General features: G+C 39.0%; 1 protein-coding gene across 6 annotated transcripts in view; it reads right to left on the bottom strand.

Annotated features, from left to right (window-relative positions):
- Golgb1 (golgin B1) overlaps positions 1–15,517 on the bottom strand; it is a 102,026-nt gene that overhangs the window by 63,049 nt on the left and 23,460 nt on the right. For 3 of the 6 annotated variants that reach the window (XM_008842920.2, XM_008842919.2, XM_029568207.1), the window contains 4 exons: positions 14,008–14,136; positions 6,907–7,032; positions 4,191–4,313; positions 2,600–2,713 (listed from right to left, as the gene is read on the bottom strand). In XM_008842920.2, coding sequence (XP_008841142.1) covers positions 2,600–2,713; positions 4,191–4,313; positions 6,907–7,032; positions 14,008–14,136 — 492 coding nt within the window. The remainder of the gene's footprint in view (positions 1–2,599; positions 2,714–4,190; positions 4,314–6,906; positions 7,033–14,007; positions 14,137–15,517) is intronic. The other 3 variants (XM_029568208.1, XM_008842921.3, XM_008842922.3) reach the window with 3 other exon arrangements.

Raw genomic sequence — 15,517 nt, forward strand, 5'->3', positions numbered from 1 at the left:
GCCCTCCCATTGTGGAGGATTTGGTGTTGCATTGTGAATCCACTTGAGCATACCAATTTGCCTGAGCCTTACAATCCCTTCATCAACACTAAGACTAGGGATATCAGGTATCTCCAGCTCTCTGTCAGTAGGCCATCTTTTGATAAATACCTCAGCCAACCAATCAAATAAACTTTTAACACCTTTTTTTTTTAACTGTGCGAGCTTCCATATTAAATGCAAAATCTCCAGTCAGGGGGCCCATGTCAATAAACTCAGCCTGATACAATTTTACGTTCCTTCCACCATTATCCCATACCCTTAAAATCCATTCCCAGACATATTCATTAGACTTCTGCTTGAAAGAATTAGCAAATTCACTAAGTCCTTTAGTGGTGTAGTGCACCTCCTCATGGTCCACACTTTCTATCTCTCCTCTAGGGGCCTGCTTAGCTTTGAGTCTGGTTATAGGTCTAGAGGCAACAATAACTGGGTCCTGAGGGACAAGAGCTTCATCTTGCTAAATGGGATTAGCTTCCTCAATGGGATTAGTTGCCTCAGGCAAGGGTGGGGAGGGTGGGTCTGCTGAGGGTGAGGCAATTAGTTCATCAGGTGAATCAAATTCCTCAGTATCTGAGGATTCTAAATCCTCAGCCCCCTCAGGGTTCCAATCTTTTCCTACCAATGCCCTCACCTTTACTGCTGACACCCTTCGAGGCTGGGAATTAAATTTGTGTTGTAGGTCAGCCAAACATATAATAAGGGCTCCAGCTTGATTTTCTGCAGCTTTAGCTCTCTGGCTGCTGGAGAGAAGATTCTCTTCCAGGGCACACTTGGAAACTTTTAAACTGTTGATTCGAATATGGAGCTTGTCAATTTTGTCATTAAGCTCACTGTTTATCTTCATCACTTTATCCAGAGATGCTAGAAGTCACCAGCCAGCATCATTATTTCTCTTATTTTTCCACAAATTGTCAAATATTTTATGTATAGAGTCACTAAATTTCTTGTTCTTCACAAGAGGTGAGTTAAAAGATTTAAATGGGTCTATCTCCATAATTGTTTCAAATAGTCTACAGCACAGATTTTCAGTGCTCTCCATGCTATCTGAAGACTCTGAGTCGGAGAGCCTGCTCCAAATACCAAAAAGCCCATTAAAGAAATTCATCTCTTCAATTCTGTTTCTCTAGAACCACTCCTGGTACCACAATCTGTATTAGTCAGGGTTCTCCAAAGAAACAGAACCAGTAGAATTAATATACATGTATAAAGATTTATCAGCTTAGCTCACAGGATAGAGTCTGAGTAGTCCAACAATGACTGCACCACACTGGAGAGGCTAAGAATCCGTAGTCCCTTAGCACTGAAGGTCTGACAAAATCCAAAAGATCAGCTAGTCTTCAATGTACAGCAGCAAAACGAATTCACCAGTGAGCAAAAGGCAAGCAGCAAGAAGCCAAGCGTTCTCCTCTGCCATGGCCTTTTATATGGGCTGCCATCAGAAGGTGACACCCACATTTAGGGTGTGTCTTCCAGCTTCAGATGATCCAGTCAAGAAGATCTCTCTCATTTCAGTTAATCCCAGATCCAGTCGACACCCAGGATTAGCCATCACAATACTGCATAAGGTAGTTAGTTATAAGGATTCATAGTGCTGTTAACTAAAATGTAATTTGCTAAAGGTCACATATATGTAACTATCTATGCAATAACTGTCTAGCACAATTGGGACCAAAAGCTCATTCCGATGACATCTAAAGAGAACACTTGGAGTCAAAGTACATTTTAAGGAGGATATGGGAAAGGGAAACATGTTTCTAAACTAGAAAGACACCCTGTCTCAAGATGGAGATTTGAATATTAAAGGGAAAGGATGGGACTGACTTTACCAAGCAGCACATAGCACTCAGGTGAACAAGCAAAGAATGTGCACTATATTACCAATTCTGCATTAGGATTTGGCTACTTGGACATCATGATAGGACAGGGGCACAGGGAATCCAAAGGCAGGTAAGAAAAGCCCAATTTGGCAAGCATGGGTTGATATGGTACAGAGACAAAGGAAGTAACAGAGTGGTGGAACAAAGTGGAAAGCTAAACAGACCTCAGCAATAATGAAAATCAGGACTATGAGAAAGAGAATGGCAGGGCGTACTATAATCAGGGAATTAAATACATGGTTTAAGATTTAGAATATCAATACCCCATATCCCCTTTAGACTCAAGGGAATATCACATTCTAGAATCACCCAACAGAAAGTCAACTGATAAAAATAGACAAAGCAGAAACCATGCATAAAGCAAAAAGAACAACTCAAGACAGAGAAGGGGTAATGTGATGAAAAAGAAACTTACTACATTGGGAAAATGGGAATTTTTCAGAAAGTAAGACTCTAGACCTAAAATGCCAAAGGAAACGTGCACTGCAAAGATGAAAGCTGAAAGCTCCACTAGGGAGGGAATTGTGTTTATCATTGGTCACCACCACTTAGGCTCAGAGTGTTTGCTGAAAAAAATGAATAAATGCATCAACTCTCTAAAGGCTTATAGCAGGCTTTTACACCTACAGTAAAAATGAACCCTTCTTCCCCTGGCAGGCAGTAAAGACTGCAGATAGTACCTGGTTTCTCTGTTCAGCTACAGTCAGCTCCTGTTGCAGCAGGTCTACAACCTGAGCACGACCCAACAAGGCTTCTTCATGTTCTTCAAGTTTCCTTTGCATCACCCTCAATTTCTGAAAAGAAAACATTTTAGACATAATGCACAAAGAAATACACACTCTTCCAAAATGTCATATATAGTTAAGTTTCCAAGTATGGAAGGTAAGAGATTAAAGAGTGGGATACCAGCATGCCACGTCCCATCCAGCAGCAATAAAGATCTCCAAAATGCCGTCTTCAGAGCACTGACAATGACCAAACCCAAATGCAAGCAAGACCTCGAATTAGGGAGCCTTTCTAAAGCTTAGAGAAAAGTGATACATATTCACTTTGAAAATTAAATAGCTCATGTCCTGTCCCTACATAGCAGAGATAACATGCATATCATACCTACCAAAGAAAACATTCTTTATAGGCAAAATCCATTTCTCTTCTATCTTCATGCACAGGGCAGGTACTTGAAAAACACTCACTGGATAAATGACTGATACATATACAATTGATATTCTACTCAGCAAACTACTGAACTCTGAAACCCTACTTAGTAGTACATTCTGAAAGATTTCTTTGAACCTGGAAGAAGTTCACAGTTTAAAAAAAAAACAAAAACAAAAAACAACAAAAAAAAAAAACAGATCAGGGGCTGTAGAGACGGCTCAGGTAAAGTACTTGCAAAGACCTGAGTTTGATTCCCCAGAATCTATGTGAAAAAAGCCAGACCTGGTGGAGTGTACCTGCAATCCCAGCACTAGAGATGTGGAAACAGTTGGCCCTCTAAGGCTTACTGGCCAGTCAGCTAGCCAGGTCTAATTGGCAAACCTCAGGTCAATGGGAAGCCCTGTCTCAAAACAAAACAAAACAAAAACAAAGAGGCTCCTGAGGAAAGACACCCAAAATTGTCCTCTGGTGTGCACATACATGTACACATGTATGTTTGCACATATGTACATGCACACCTCTGTGCATACACACACACATCACACACATGCACATGTTCATACACGAACAAACAAAAGTAGATCAAACATTAAGTGCCTTTTAACTGCACTGTACTATATACTAAGTAAAAACAAATACTTGTGAGTTAGTAGATGGTGAACTCATACAATGAAGTCAATTTTCAGTATCTACTAATGAACTTTTTAAAAATATTGATTTAATAAGATTCCTGACTTCAAAAGTCACTCATTTTCACCTCTATTTTTTTTTTTCATTTAAAAACTGCCTTCATTGATTTGATGCTTTAGATCAGGTTTAGTGCATGAAAGGTAGCTGAAAGCAGCAAAACAAAGAGAAACCAGCCCATTTCGGACAACCACATCAAGCCCCCAATTAAATCAGGTGTAAAGTTCTGACCTGATTAGATGAAGTAAAAGAAAAGGTAGGAATAAATGGGGGGAAAATGATATGCAACAAAAAGTAAGGACAGCACAAGAAGCCAGTAAGGAACACACAACAGTCAAGTGGAGAGCAGTGGGAAAGGGTGGTGGTTGAAAAGTGGCTGTGATGTCTTCATTGAATGTTACATTCTACTGAGTTTGAGCAACACACCTGCTGCATCTCTGTCTCCACATCTGACTGGGTTACTAACTGAAGAAGCTCATCTTCGTGAAGACGAACCTGTGTTTCAAAGCGGGCATCTTTCTCTCGGACCACCTGCTGCATGGAACTCAACTGAAGACACATACCAGAGAAACTATACAAGTTACAGTTCCAGAATATTTCACAGGCAAATCTTACCGCCTACTCTCCAAAGATGGACACTAAGCACTGCTGAGAGACAACGTTTTCTAAAATTCAGCTCTGAACATCAAGAATGAAAACACTAGAAGAACAATAGGCCTGGCAGTAACTTCCAAACGTGAGAGAAGGGCCATTATCAAATTCAGAAATCAGCTTATATATAAATTTTAATTAGAAGTTATATTATTCTCGAGACTAATGCAAGAAGTGGTTTTTTTGGGTTTTTTTTTTTTTGGTCTTTTTGAGACAGGATCTCCCTGTAGCCCCAGCTGTCCTGGAACTCACTATGTAGACCAGGCTGGCCTTGAACTCACAGAGATCCACCTGCCTCTGCCTTCCAAGTGTTGGGATTAAAGGCGTGCGCCACCATGCCTGGCCCGTTTTTTTTTTTTTTTAAATTCTGAAAAGATTAGAAAATGAAGCATACAAGGTGAAGTTAGACTTCTGTTAAACCCTGGGTACTTTCAAGATCATATTCATGCTCAAAAATACCCAATGAAATTTTCATGTCCTGTAAGTGAGCAATTCAAGCTCACAGGTGTTACTCAAGACTCTCAACAAATGGAAATGCAAATATGTTCTTTCTAGTCTGATTTTTAAGGATTTGATAACTAAAGAACTGAGTGTGCTTCCAAACCCACCACCTCCTCAGAAAGCTATGCTTAGCTATCATTACCTGCAGCCTTCCAGGCCAGGCTTATTTGTAACAGGTTCTTACAGAATGAAATGGAATGGTATCAGTATTTCCTTGGTATTTAGACATGGTGTCTGCTCATTCACCTCCTTACGCTCTATTGAGATACTAACTAGCTTGTAGTCTATTTTGCATTAGGCTTTACTTCTGCTGATTTCTTATTTTGTGATAGCTTGAACTGCTCAGAATCACCTTGGTACATTAAGAAAATAAATCCTGGGCTGGAGGGATAGTGCAGCCGTTAAAGGCTAAGGCTAACAACTGAAGAAAAAAAAAAAAAAAAGTTAAAGAAAATAAATCCTTTGGGAGGCAGAGGCAGGTGGATCTCTGTGAGTTGGAGGCCAGCCTGGTCTATATAGCAAGTTCCAGGTCAGGTGGGACTGTAGGGAGACCCTGTCTCAAAAAAAAAAGAAAAGAAAACCTTAAAATTCCTGATTATCAAGATTCTGACCTCATTATTAATTTGAAATGCTGTATTTTAAGTGTACAGGCACTGCAGTGGTTTCCTTGTCAAGTATATCTAGCATTCTCTTCTTTAAATGGCATTCTGTTTCTTCTCTGAGACTTTGCCCACACTCTTCTCCAGAACACCTTCCTCCCACTTGTCTAGAGTGTTACCTATCCCTCATGGTTTTGCTTAAATTCTACTTTTTCCATTTTCCACTTAACCTTCTGTAACTGCCATGCTCACAGTAAATCATGTTTCTCTCTCCAAATGTTTAAGATTTTAATGTTCCTTCTTTGGGCACTTATGATTTTTTTTTTTTTTTTGAATCACTTTCTCACTATATAGAACTTGTCATGTAGCCCACACTGACCTTGAACCCATGATCTTCCCACTTCAGCCTTCTAAGTGCTAGAATAAAAGCTTGTGCCACTACAGTTGGTATTTACTTAGAATGGCCTGTTCTATGATGGACCTGTCAACATATTTATATGCCTTGGTTGTCTATATTTTAAGCAATTTTTAAGTTAAAATAGAATCTATTACATTTCTCCATCCTACATTATACATAGTATTATATAATAAGGACTCAATAGAAGCTAATAGGATAAAATTAACAATTTCAGGTTATAAAATTTTAACTGTGTACAACAGTAGGCAGTTCTTACACAAAATGCATTACCACATTGATAACTATAAGTTATCAATATCTCTGACGGATAAGATAAGTTGTGTGCAATGACACCCCAGGGATAAAATGTATCAGATTCAAAAGCATTCTCAAAGGAAAACTATGTGGTAGGTTGTCAGACAGGAAACTGAGAAAAACAGAAAGAGCTGAGTGAGGAAGCCAGTTCAAACAGCCTGGCCCTGGTTTCAGAAATAGGAAGAAGAATGGCACATATTAGTGTCATTTAACAAGGAACCTCCGATCCTTAAACACTTTGTCATCATATGTTCATCATTTAAAACTTTAAGGTTAAAACTTATCTTCCTAATAAGATTTTAATTCACATAAAGAATGAAGCTAATCATCTGTATTTCTTTTGGTTTATCTGTCAGTATCCTCTGAATTCCTCATAAACACATTCCTAAGAGACTGAGTCTCTGTGCACTATTAAAATCAAGTTTCTGACCCTATGAAACAAATGAACAGCCATCAATTAGGCTATGGAAATTCATCAAGGTAAATAACACTTTTTGAAGGTTTCTAGTGTTCCCTAACAACATAACTTACCACAACCATACTTCCAATTTCTTCTACTATACCCTTAGAATTTCAACTTTAATGCCCTTTGTCTAAAAAGCTTTAAACACTGACTTTCCATGTTAACCATGTTTGGCATCCTTGATTCTCTACTGTAGTAAAGGTCCCATCTTCCTACCTGTGCAGCTTGCTCTGCCTGTGTCTGGCTGAGCTGGGTTTGCAAGGTGCTAATAAGTTCTTCCTTTTCTTGGAGCTGCTGCTTCATCATGACAAAGTCTCCCACCTCTGCAGAACTCTTTTCAAACTGAGAAGAAAAATACTTATTCTAAGCAAAGGATTAGTATTCTTTGACTTTACTTTCTCACTGCCCCTCATTACCTACCACATTTCTTCTAATTTCCACTTCAACACAAAAAAGAATTCCATGTACTATTTTTCAAGTATCATTGCTTATATATTATTTTTTAATAGGAATTACCAAATTTTTTCAGAGGAAGACAGAAGCAATAGGAACACTGTTTTCAATTTCTTTGAATGCTCACATAGTAGAGACAGACCAACTAGACAGTAAAACCAAAAAAAAAATGTCTGATATTTACAGTAAAATTAGGAAGATAGTCCTACAATCCTAGAATACAGACAATTAAGGGAAAAGCACTAAAATCAGGAAGACTTGCATGGCATTAAAAACTGTATAACAGGAAGAAGACAGCCAACAGAGCAACTTCTGATGGCCCTGGAACAGGAAAAATCCAAGAAGCCAAGAATTTGTTGGAACAGGCAGTGGCAAATTTTAGAACAGCAACAGCGCTGTGCCACTCTTTGGTCATGGGAAAATGTAAGGGATCTGCAGTAAGAAAGACCAAAGGCTAAGGTAATCTTGACCCTCTGTTGTCTCAAAATTGACTCATTAGGACTCTATTCTAAGATGCAGATGTAGACACATACTTAGAAGAAACTTCTGGGAATGAAATCAAAATGAAGAGGGCCAGAGAGACAGTTCACTAGACAGTTCACTAGTACACTCCTTGCCCTACATGCTCAAGGCCTAGGGTTTCTAACCCCAGTACTAAAAGAAAAAAAAAAAATGCTGAGTATAGTTGGCACGTGCCTGAGATTCTAAAAACAGGAGGCTAAGACAGGAGGACTGTGAATTCAAACCTACCCAGGGCTACACAGCAAAACCCTGGCTCAAAACCAAAAGCAGAACAGGGATAATACAAACAAAAGGGGGGGGAAGCAATGTGACAGTGTCTTGAAAAAAGAAAGAATGAAAAAATAATATATATTTATATATATATATATATATATATTTATATATATGCATAATTTGGTATCAACTAACCACATGAAGTTACTGAAGGCTTGGAATATGACACCTGAAAAATGTCTCATTTTTAATATTATTTAAATTGTTTCAAGCTGAAGTATAAATTGCTTTTCCATTACATACAGTTTTGTTTTGGTATGACTATGTTTCACTTTATCTGCTGCATCGAGTAAGAGTTTGCTGAGGTGTACATTATAACTAGTGTATACACAAGGTGATGTCAACAAGTTGATGCTGTTTGAATTTTTTTGTGTACCCCTATGTAATACTGTAATGTGTTTATTTGAACACTTAATGAAGACTGCATAAATAGCAGATGATATCAAGATAAATCATAATTGGAAAGTAAAATATAAACATTTAACATAAACTGAATAACTTTTCTACTTCAAAAGTATTTAGAAGTTTAAAATACAGACTAGTGATATATCATTCATTCCTTTTTATTTCTAGTGGTATCTCCACTCTGTAGATATATCACAGTTTGTTTAGATATTCATCTGTTGATGAACAAGTAAGCTGACTCCAGGGTTTGGCTATCACTACTGAATGGAGCTAGAATAGACCAAAGTGAAAGGCAGGCAGAAGAAAATCACAAATCTGAGAAATCTAGCTTCCATATATTTTGAGTATCACAACAAAAACAGAACAAAACAAAAACAGAACAAAACAAAAACAGAACAGAGAAAGCTGTGAAAAAATTTTCCTGAAACAAATCTTCTAAAGGTTTAGAAAAACTAATTCCACACAAAAATGAGGAATAGAAGATCCAGTCCAAATACCAGATCAAATTAGTATTAAAGAAAGAAAAAGAAACATTAAAAGCCAGGCATGATGGTTCTTACCTGTAATTCCAGCACTCAGCAAGCTAAGAGAACTGTCAAAGTCTGATGCCAGCCTGGACTATACAGTGAGCACCAGGTCAGCCTAGGCTACAGTGTGAGACCCTCTCAAAAACAAAACCAAAAGCATAAAGACTAAGAAGTAGAATAATACACTTATAGGATGTTGGGAGCTATTAATATAAGCACAGCCATTATGTACATTGAGCTGTGGCAGGCTTGTTTACTTAGTTTGTGTTTTACACACCAGTACCTGATTATTCTGCCAAGTCAGGAGGAATGTGTTTATAATTTAGGGAAGATGGTTAAATGGTGGAGTTCACAACAAGTATTTGACTGCTCCTTGACCCTCAGATACAGGTGGGAAAAACAGCTGTTGAAGCTAATTGAGTTAAGCAAACGGTGGCTATCTCTGATGTTCTGTATAAACAGGCAGAGAAAAAATAAATGGGAGCTGCAGTCTCTACTGACAGTCCTCCCAGGTATCTTTTCTCTGTCTCTTGTTTTTTCTTTCAATCCTTACTCCCCCCCCTTTCAGGTACTGTCCATCTTGGCCGGCTGGCACCAGCAAGTGGCGCCCAGAACAGGGACCTGAAAAGTAGGGGAAAAAGTGAAGGACACCACTGGAGAAATTGAGTGCACTCGGTAAGATTGGGGAGCGGTGAGTATTTATCTTGGGAGAAGATGGGGCAAGAAGACAGTCGCTTGCTCTCTGTACATATGTTAAAGAATATGCTTCGGGCCCGAGGAGCAAAAGTGGAACATAAGTAATTTGTAAATTCTTTAGACTTTGTAGAAAGGTTTGTCCTTGGTTTCCTGAACAAGGTATAGCGAGTTTAGATGTGTGGCTAAAAGCTATCGGTCAACAACAACCTGAGTTGGAACTATTAATGGGAAAAGATTCAAAAGACTTTTGGACACTGGGGTGGATATATTTGTAATTTCAGAAGGACAATGGCCCTCAGCCTGGCCAAAGCATACCTCCATGACAAATTTGCAGGGCATAGGGCAAAGTTAGAGTCCGTATCAAAGTAGTGATGAGCTACATTGGAAGGACCTGGAGGGACATGAAGGTTCTTTTACTCCCTACATTGTGAAGGGGTTGCAGAAGTATATATTATTCACTATATGGATGATATACTTCTAGCTCATAAACTTGAGGGACTACTATTGTCTGCCTATGGGGTCTTGCAGAAGGGGTTGAAAAGTTACGGGCTAGGTATTGCCCCTGAGAAAGTACAGAGGGAAACTCCATTCAGTTATCTAGGAAAACTGATGTATCCCAAAGAATTTAATCCTCAAAAAATACAAATTAGGAAGGATAATTTTAAAATGTTGAATGCTTTTCAAAGGTTGTTAGGAGACATAAATTGGCTTTGCCTCCATCTGAGGCTTACCAAAGGGGAGTTGAAGCCTTTATTTGATGTGTTAAAAGATTTGGATCCCAACCCTAGCAGAAAAATTACTCCTGATGCTCTTCAAGCTTTCCAATTAGTAGAAAATGCTACTGAACAGCAACAAATTACTTATATAGATTATAGTCAGCCCTGGATGGGTTGTGTTTTTCTACCACTGACTCCCCTACAGCTGTACTTTGACAAGCTGGCCCTCTTCTTTGGGTGCATCTACCAGTATCCCCAGTCAAAGTGATTAATCCTTATTATGAGGCCATAGCAGCCTTGGTCCAACAATTACATACTGAATCATGTCAGTACTTTGGAGCCAAGCCTGCTCAAATTATTATTCCTTACACTAAAGTGCAATTGCTATGGTTGTTTTAAAATGTAGATTCATGGGCAATTGCATTTGCGAATTATATGGGTCAGATAGAGAATCATTATCCCAAGGATAAATTATTATACTTTCTTAATATGCATGAGTTGGTAGTTCCTAAGATAAAGTTAGTCCTATCCCCCAGGCTGTGTCGGTGTTTACTGATGGTTCTTCTAATGGACATGCAGCTTATGTGATTTATGGGCAAAGTTATTCTTTTCAAACTTCCCCTCCTTCTGCACAGGTAGAGGAACTTCACACCGTAGCTGCAGCGTTCCAGCTTCTGGCGTCAACACCCTTCAATCTCTATACAGATAGTCATTATGTAGCTCAAGCTCTACAGGAAATTGAAACAGTGCCTTTTATTGAAACGAGGAATGTTCAAATTTGTTTGCTGTTAAGACAAGTGCAAAATAGTATTACATCTAGAAAATATCCTTGCTATATAGGACATCTCAGAGCGCATAGTGGTCTTCCTGGGCCATTACCTTTGGGGAATTCCTTGGCGGATAAAGCCACTCAGCTTATAGGATTGACTCAGAGCAAGCTACAAATTCTCATTCCATTCATCACCAAAAACCAAAGTTTGAGAAAACAATTTCATATTACTAGGGAAGCTGCAAGACAAATTGTGCGACAATGCTCATCTTGTCCTCAATCACAAATTGTTCCTCATTATGGGGTTAATCCTAGAGGGCTGAAGCCTAACCAACTGTGGCAAATGGACATTACTCATGTTGCGGATTTTGGCAAGCAAAGGCATGTACATGTTACAATAGATACATTTTCTGGCTTTGTTATGGCTACTGCACAAACAGGGGAAGCCACAAAAAATGTTATTACTCATTGCTTAACTTGCTTTTCCATAGTTGGGATCCCTAACATTATAAAAACAGATAACGGCTCTGGCTACACAAGTCAGGGGTTCCAGTGTTTCTGTTTGCAATTGGGCATTGAGCATAAAACTGGGATACCATATAACCCACAAGGACAAGTTATAGTGGAAAGAGCTCATGGCACTTTAAAAGCACAATTACAAAAAAATAAAAAAGGGGGAGTTATATCCCCAGGCATCAAGTAATCTTTTACATCATACTCTTTTCATTTTAAATGTTTTGAGTTTGGATAGAAATGACCATTCTACAGCAGATAGAATGTGGCACCCTCGGTCACAGGATACCTATGCCCAAGTCAGGTGGAAGGGTCCTTTAACTGGACAATGGAATGGCCCCGACCCTGTACTGATATGGGGAAGAAGGCATGTTTGTGTTTTTCCGCAGGATGCGGATGGAGCCAGGTGGCTGCTGGAAAGGCTGGTGAGGTTTGCCGGACGAGTGCCAGAAAAAGAAGTGGAAAAGAATAATGAGGCGACAAATGTGGCTGATGATGATGTTCCCGCAAGTGACCTTGGCTGAGTTATGCTGGACTTATGTTCCTGATCCACAATATTGCACCCCGTGATATGGGAGGAAAAAGAGATAGTAGTGACTGTGAATGACTCTCAGTTAATTGCTCAGCCTGCTTCAAAACACCTGGTGATGCAAGTGGTGATGAATTTTAATTATTCGGGATCGGGAAGCACGTTGCCTATTTGTTTTGTTAAAAATGATAAGTCCGGGTGTGTGCAAGTAGATGACTGTGTGCTTGTGGGACGAGGTGGACACTGTACCAATGCCAAAGTGCTACTGCCAAGAGATAATAGAGAAAAAAAATTTCTCTGCAAACATTTACCACCGTGGTCCTCTATCACTTCCATTGTGAATGGTTTAACAGGACTTGGCATGCTTTTCCTCCTATGTCTTTGTTTTCATCTGGTGGCAGTAAAGTTATTTATGAAATCCTGTGGCAAGTCAAGGCTGCTGTGCAGGATATGAGATTACGCTCCCTTCCCTAACTGAGGCCGGTAGTCAAAGACGGGTAAGATCTTCTGGGAGAAAGTCAACCTAAGACAGGGTGTAGCTGATGGAAGCTGTGTGCCAATGACGGGTAAGGCTTTGCTTTAGCAGAAGACAACCTAAGACAGGCACAGTCCTTCTGTCCTGGATATAGCATAATCTGGGGTTATAAAAAATTTTTTAAAAGGGGGAGATGTTGGGAGCTATTAATATAAGCACCACCATTATGTACATTGAGCTGTGGCAGGCTTGCTTGCTTAGAGTTTGTGTTTTGCACACCAGTACCTAATTATTCTGCCAAGTCAGGAAGAATGTGTTGATAATTTAGGGAAGATGGTTAAATGGTGGAATTCACAACAAGTATTTGACTACTCCTTGACCCTCAGATACAGGTGGGGAAAAACAGCTGTTGAAGCTAATTGAGCTAAGCAAACCGTGGCTATCTCTCATGTTCTACTGCATAAAAAAGTGGAGCTAAAATAAACCGGGGCTGCAGTCTCTACTGACAGTCCTCCCAAGTATCTTTTCTCTGTCTTGTTTTTTCTTTCAATCCTCACTCCCCCTTTCAGGTGCTGTCCATCTTGGCCAGCTGGCACTGGCAATAGGAGAATAAAAATATACTAAAGGCTTGCTTAGAAACCAAGTAGAAATTATAACTCATTTCAAAAAGAGTTGAAGACTTTCTTTACAGTATACAGGACATTAAAGGAAAGTCAAAATTAGAAAAATTCAAGAGCGGTAACAAAGCTCATGAAGAATTTGACGTAAAAGAAAAACCATTCTGGACCAGAAGACAAAACAACAACAAAGTAGCACAAAACAGAATGCCTTGAATGAAATAAGAAAAAGGAATTGGAACAATTTCTTTTTTACAAATGAAATTACAAAATGTAATGAAGAATATAAAGCAATTGAGAAAAACAGTAAATACTGAAGATAAAGACCAAACATACAAGTAACAATTACAAAGGAGAAAACTAAATCAAAGGAGCAGACTGGACATTATAAATTAGATAATTCAAGAACATTTCTGGAAATAATGTGAACCATACATGGAAAGAGTATATTGAGTATCTACAAATAGAAATCAAAAATGTCAAACACCAATGCCTATTCTAATAAAATTAATAGACTTGGAAATAAGGGAGAGGTAGGGAGTACGCAGGGAAGGAAACTAATGGATAGAAATCCACTGAGTATTTAACTGCTGGGGCATGGTGGCACACGTGTTTAATCCCAGAACTTGGGAGGCAGAGGCAGGTGGATCTCTGTGCACAGTCTGGTCTACAGAGTGAGTTCCAGGCCAGCTGGGGCTAGGAAAACCAAAAGACCAAAGGACCAAAAGACCCAAAAAAAAAAAAGGACAGTTATCATATAATAAAGTACTGGATATTAGGGATTTGTTAACCTAATAATGATGAGGTAAATCACACTCCTACCTGTGCAACTTGTTCTGACTGTGCCTGGGTAAGCTGGGCTTGCAAAGAGCTAATTAATTTCTCCTTCTCCTGGAGTTCATGTTTTATCTTTTCTACTTCCATCTCTTCTTCCTTAGAACTCCTATTGTGCTGAAAAAAATGCAATGAATGAAGTTACTTAAAAGAGTTACAGACAATATATATTTAATCTTTAACTCTATTTGCCCTTTATAGACTTTTAATTATAGTTTCATTAAACTGATGAAAGCAAGAAAAGCCTAATAGAAAGTAACGAATTTTGGGCTAGGGAAGAAAGCTCAGTGGTTAAGAGTGCTTGCTATTCAATCATGAGGACTCGAGTTCAGATCCCAGCACCTACCTAACAAGCTGTGGGAGCAAGTGGTTTCTGTAAACGTCTGTCACCCCAAATTTAAGGAATCTGATACCCTCCTTCTGGCCTCTGAGCACATATATACACACATGTAGATACACTCACACAGACAGAGACAGACTCGGATGCACAGATATACAACACACACACACACACACACACACACACACACAGATCCATTTTAATGAAAATGCACTGTTTATTAATTTCAGATTTAAAGTTTCATGAACACTGTAGACCTTAATAAGTTAAATTCACAATTTAACATCAGAACCTTAGTTTGCTGCTAAACAGACTTTACCCTTGCCACTTTCTCCCTGTGACATTTTTAAAACTTAAAGAGTAATGAATCGTGGTGTTTTCCAGTTTTAGTATGGTCAGTTAGCTCCTGTTAGATCTATCCTTTCCCAGAGAATAGCTATAAACTCTGGACAAACCAAATGACTATTGGAAAAACAGTGACAGGACACAAAGTTGATCAGGGGTTAGGGAGGACTGCATCTGGGAAGAGTTAAGGGTAAGAGTGAGGGGTATGATAAAAATAAATGCACATATGAAATTCCCAAAGAATAAAAATACTGTGGGGTTTTTTTGGGGTAGGGGTCTTTTGAGACAGGGTCTCCCTGTGGTCCCGCTGACCTGGAACTTACTATGTAGACCAGGCTGGCCTTAAACTCACAGAGATCCATCTGCCTCTGCCTCCTGAATGCTGGCATTAAAAGCATGTGCCACCATGCCCAGCCAAATTATTGTATTTTTTAAAATATTTTATTTATTTATTTTTTATGTGTATGCGTGTATTGCCTGCATGTAGGTAAGTGTACCTGTGTACTGCAATGCCCACGGAGGACAGAAGAGGCTGTCAGGTCACCTAGAACTGGAGTTGCTGACAGTTGTTAGCTGCCATGTGGATGCTGGGATTCTAACCCCAGTCTTCTGCAAGAACAACCAGTGTTCTTAACCGCTGAGCCATCTCTCTAGCCCCCAAATTATTGTTTTTTAAAAATTATTTATTTAATAACCACATACTTAGAAGAAGCATTTTATTACAACAGCACTGACATATTCAATAACAATTTCCAGAGCTAAGATGCATCTCTTTCAAAATTGGCTGTAAATTTTTAGGTTTACAGTTGAATT

Source organism: Nannospalax galili, unplaced genomic scaffold, assembly GCF_000622305.1.
Source record: "Nannospalax galili isolate Female #2095 unplaced genomic scaffold, S.galili_v1.0 scaffold18, whole genome shotgun sequence".
NCBI classification, from domain to species: Eukaryota; Metazoa; Chordata; class Mammalia; order Rodentia; family Spalacidae; genus Nannospalax; species Nannospalax galili.